A 5000-nucleotide genomic window follows, 5' to 3' on the forward strand; every position below is an offset into this window, starting at 1 on the left:
CACACACACACACACACACACACACACACACACACACACACACACACACACACACTGCGTTCACACTGCTCAGTTACAAGTGAAGCAGGGCTTGTAGTAGCTTGTTCACCAGGATAGGATCCAGTCATCCTGCCAGCTTAGAGATGTGGCATCACGGGGAGTCAAAACACATGTGATTCACGTCTCTGATAAGGATGATGGACTCGTCTGAGGTCTGATGATGATGATGATGATGATGATGATGATGGACTCGTCTGAGGTCTTTGACTGTACTTGACCTCCTCTGGAGTTCATTCCCATAAAGAACACATGACCAAGTCATTGAATATGAGCATCAGTTCACTCTTTCCACGCTGCTGGCTGGCAACACCACAAAACTGTCCACTTTGAGCTGATTTGGCATCGTCGGTTTGGATGATGTCCTCTCGCTCCTAATAAACGTTTCACTTGAAAAAGAACCGAGAATCGCATTTGGTCAAATGGCCTCGCTCGCTGAGGCACGTTCAAGAAACACTCAGCCGTTTAGAAACCACTGCAAACATGCTTGGTTGTGAACGTGAACGCTTTGTCCACGCAGCTCTTCCAGTGTCCCGCTCTGCTTCGTCTGCTTCCACACTATGCTCCATGTTGTCCACCTCACACTCCATACAGTTGCATGCCTCTGTGTACAGTTGTAGTTTGCTAACCCCTTCGTTTTTTTGTGTGCTCTTGTCTACCAAGCTTCTCTCTTCCACAGCTTCTCTCTCAGTAGAGTCACTCAGTGTCCGCTGCTCCTCTCCTCTCTCTCTCTGTGGCGTCCTGAGCGCTCTGAGGCACTTCTGTTTTAGTCGGGTGGCATGGAGCTACAGTTACCTCTGTCAGTCTCAACACCTTCAGGCTCTGTCCAGAAAAAGAACCTTGTGGTGCCCAAAGCTGTAATATTCAGCAAACACTGATCTGCCGAATCAAATTACAACCAAATAAATAAATCAAATAAATCTTGGTCTTAAATGGATGATTATGGATGGTTATGGATGATCCCTTGTTTTTGAAGTCAAGTGAAAATATCTTCAAATTAGTCAGATTAGCTTATTTGTTTCAAGATACAGTATGTCGCTTGATTCAAGAAAATTCCAAGTAAAATGTGCTATGAACATTGGTCATGATTTGTTTGAGATCATCGCTGACATTCGTAAGGCTTGTTCATAATGGGCCCAGTCATTCATCTACATCTGAAACTGTCTGGATAACGTACAGTAGGTCAAGTCAAAATAAGTCGGTAGTAAAAATCCGGTCATTCTGTCAGATGTTGGCTTTCACTTATCCACTCTTCAGATGTAGAAGACATGACCTGCTGTTTGGAGCCAAAACATCACCAGGTTCTTAGAAGAAAGACATCATCGTGAAGATGAGCAGGGTCTGAACAGAGCCTCTAGTTTCTCTCTGGCTGTACTGGGATGATGTGAGAGAAGTGAGCCAGGTGCTTAAAGCTGGTGGCCTGCCATCAAATAAAGCCTGTCACACTGTGCAGGTCACTCATTTTCTTTTTATTCTAGAAGACAAGGTACAGACTTGTACCTTTTGCCACTGGGACTGTTAGCTTTTGGTCAAAAGGGTTCAGCTCCACTGACAAAAGGGACAAGTCTCTGAATATGACAATACTGACAAACCAGGGCGGCCTCCATTTTCAAACATTTGGCCCGTTGTCATTTCGTTGTCACCTTTTCTTGATTCTGCTCAACCTAAAATGGGTCAAGGAAACGTGGCAACGGGGAAAGAAGCATTTCCTACATGACCCGATACAGCCTCTGTTGTTCCTGTTTAGTCTTTGTCCCCAGTCTGCTTTAGCAGCCAATCATCTGAGTGAATCAGAAGATAGTGACTGACTGACTGACTGACTGACTGACTGACTGACTGACTGTGCTGCCTCCTCCCTGCATGACAACCGCTGTGTCAACACAACTTCCTGTCTGGCCGCTGAATGTAGCACCTGTTTCCTCCAGAGGGCTAAACGCAAATCCCACCCTCTCCGTCTTCACTGTGCTGTGGCTCCGCCTCCTTGCATGCGCTTATCAGTGTCGACCACGTTGTCCTTCTCGTTGTTCTTATCAGTGTCGACCACGTTGTTCTTCTGGGATCTGAGATGTTGGTCCGTCTCCAAAGTGGTGAATGTTCACCACCGTGGCGTCTGCAAAGTGTTTTGGTGTGATGCCTGTTTGAAAGCCGTGGTCGTAATGAGAAGGTCTTATTTTGCTCTTGGGAGTTTCTGCCCGAAGCCTTATTGTGTTTGGTACAGTCATCACTGTGGATGGACGTGTCTCCACTCTCCAGGCTGTTTGCTGATTCATGTGTTAGCAGATGGAGTACATCCAGGAGTACATATTACTTCCAGATCAATCTTAAAGACCATGATTTGGTTGATGTGCTACTTCTATATGTGATATGTGGAGGTATGACCGAAGCAACTCTGCTCCAGTCCCAAGTCCGTCTCAAATCTGGAGGCACAAGTCTCAAGTCAAGTCCCGAGTCTCAATGTAGATTGCGTAGTCAAGTCAGAACAAATCAAGAGTCCAGGATCAATTTAATATCTAGAAGAAAACAAAATATGTAGCACTTTCCAATGCAATATTGTTTTAATAGGAGAACAACTTTTTAAGAGCATAATTGATTTCTATAATCAATTCAGTTGTTCTTTTACACAAACACCTGCTTCCAGCCAGTCAGAAAGTCACCAAAACCCAGTCAAGTCTCAAGTATTCTCTTCATGCAACAATTCAAGTCTCAAGCGATTAAAATCGACTTGAGTCCTGCTATGTTATTATAGTGCTTTGGCAGTGAGGATTTATTGCATTTAGACTATTTTGTTCGTTTTACATTTTCGTAAGATGTTGTTCAGTATTTTGGTGTTGAAATGTCGTCAAGTTATTAGTCTGAGGTGTCTGTTGTGGTATTTTCCTGACGAGGAATTTCAATGGTGAGGTATTCTAGGTTTGACGATTTGACTCTAACCTGAGATTTGGTTTTGATTTTCTGGTCTTGATTTTGGTATCCTAAGTATTTAGGTGTTGAGGTATTTTGATGTTGGGGTGTTTTGGTATTGAGGTATTTTGCTATTGAAGTATTGTATGTATTTCAACGCTGGGCTGTGTGTTGGTGTTGAAGTATCTTGGTGTTGACTTGGGAGGCTTCGGTGTGTCTGGTCTGTTCACTCAGATGACGAGGTAACAGTGGGGAAGTTCTATGCCACCTTCCTGATACAGGACTACTTCAGGAAGTTCAAGAAGCGCAAAGAGCAAGGTCATGTGGGAAGACACTCATGGGAGGGGCTTAATACCACCATGGCGCTGCAGGTGAGTACATGGCATCATCATGTTGCATGTTCTTATGCATGTTTCATAGCCAAGAGGATTCTACAGATCACACAAACAAAATGCTAACAAGTTCCTGCGGTCAGAAAAAAAAGGTTCTGTCAATCATAAAGTTAACATTGAATCATAAAGTTAACAGAAGGATTTGATAATGCTTTATTTTCTGGGTCCACAATTTCGTAGGAAGTAGCTGTTAATTTCCTTCCCTCGGTTCCCGGAAAGAACCATGAAATGATATACGGTAATAGTTCTATAGCAAATGTCTGTTTGGTGGAGTTGATAAGATACTGTAAAGTTTACAGTTAACAGTGTAAACTAAGGTTTCCTTGAAAGAACTGCAACACTATAAACTGTTGGAAGAAATAAGAGGCAGAGGTCAATTTGCTAACCCAAGTTATTAGTCATTTTGTTTATACTTTACATAATTGTATTGTTCTGTCTTGGAAATTACCAGGTATTTATCAATTCGACAATTTAACTTACTAAATTTTTCCGACAAAATGTAATGGTTCTTTCCAGGAAACACCCTAGAAAATTAACACTTAATTTCTCCGAAATGATTAGGAAATTGCAGATCCGGAAAATAAATCGTCACCGACGATTTTTGTAATCGTCTTGTTATTGTGATCTATGTGATAGCAGTCATGTAGCGGTCTGAGTCAGGCTGCTACATGACTGCAACCACACAGTATCTTTACAAGTGTGTGCGTGTGCGTGTGCGTGTGTGTGTGTGCGTGTGTGCGTGTGTGTGTGTGTGCGCGTGCGTGCGTGCGTGCGTGTGTGTGTGTGTGTGTACGCTGCTGCTGCTGCTGCTGCTTGGCACTCTGCCAGTTTTCCTAATGACTTTTGACAGGATTTACATTCACCTTTCTCTGAACCTGATAGAAATACGATCTTAGATACAAAGCCGGCAATGACTCATCTGTGTGACTATTAGTTTGGATATCTAGGGTGTGTGTGTGTGTGTGTGTGTGTGTGTGTGTGTGTGTGTGTGTGTGTGTGTGTGTGTGTGTGTGTGTGTGTGTGTGTGTGTGTGTGTGTGTGTGTGTGTGTGTGTGTGTGTGTGTGTGTGTGTGTGTGTGTGTGTCATAGCGTTGTCATACCAGAATTTTGATTCACTACAAAAAGCAAAAATCTACTCTTACGATACCAAACACAAAACATCATCAAGCAGTGTGTCACCATGTTGACCTGAAGGCCTTTTTGGAGCCACTTCTCCTCCAGGGTTTGGACATGTCAGTTGGTGTTGGTCTTTGTCGGCTCTATTCACCTTATGTTCAGACCTTACAGTGGGCCAAATTCTTCCGGGTCCTGTTAACACTTCCGGCGGTCGCGGCGCAAAAGAAGAGAGTTGTTTTTGGAGCGGACAGTGCAGGGGGTAAAATAAAGAACGTAGCCTACTACTTTGAGCCGGTACACAGCAAGCAAGCGAGTATCCACTGTTAGCCAGGTCAGATAACGTTATCGTCGACAATGACGAGCACTTTCTTGTAAAACATACCTGGACTCCAACAAAGAAAGCTTCAGATAGTTTTCTCTCCTCCGAGCGCTCGAGCCACTTACGTCAATAAGACCCGCAGACGTTCACGTAATTCCCTGGAATGTGAGACTTAACGAGCCAGTTACATGGCGTTGCATTCTTAGACATTGCTG

General features: G+C 43.7%; 1 protein-coding gene across 1 annotated transcript in view; it reads left to right on the top strand.

The window, feature by feature from the left end:
- LOC310771134 (voltage-dependent L-type calcium channel subunit alpha-1D-like) overlaps window positions 1–5000 on the top strand; it is a gene marked incomplete at both ends in the record, with an annotated part of 78484 nt that overhangs the window by 62210 nt on the left and 11274 nt on the right. The window contains one exon of the mRNA XM_083663798.1: window positions 3193–3329. Coding sequence (XP_083519924.1) covers window positions 3193–3329 — 137 coding nt within the window. The remainder of the gene's footprint in view (window positions 1–3192; window positions 3330–5000) is intronic.

This window comes from Poromitra crassiceps (genome assembly GCF_964638095.1).
Source record: "Poromitra crassiceps genome assembly, contig: HAP1_SCAFFOLD_377, whole genome shotgun sequence".
Classification (NCBI taxonomy): Eukaryota; Metazoa; Chordata; class Actinopteri; order Beryciformes; family Melamphaidae; genus Poromitra; species Poromitra crassiceps.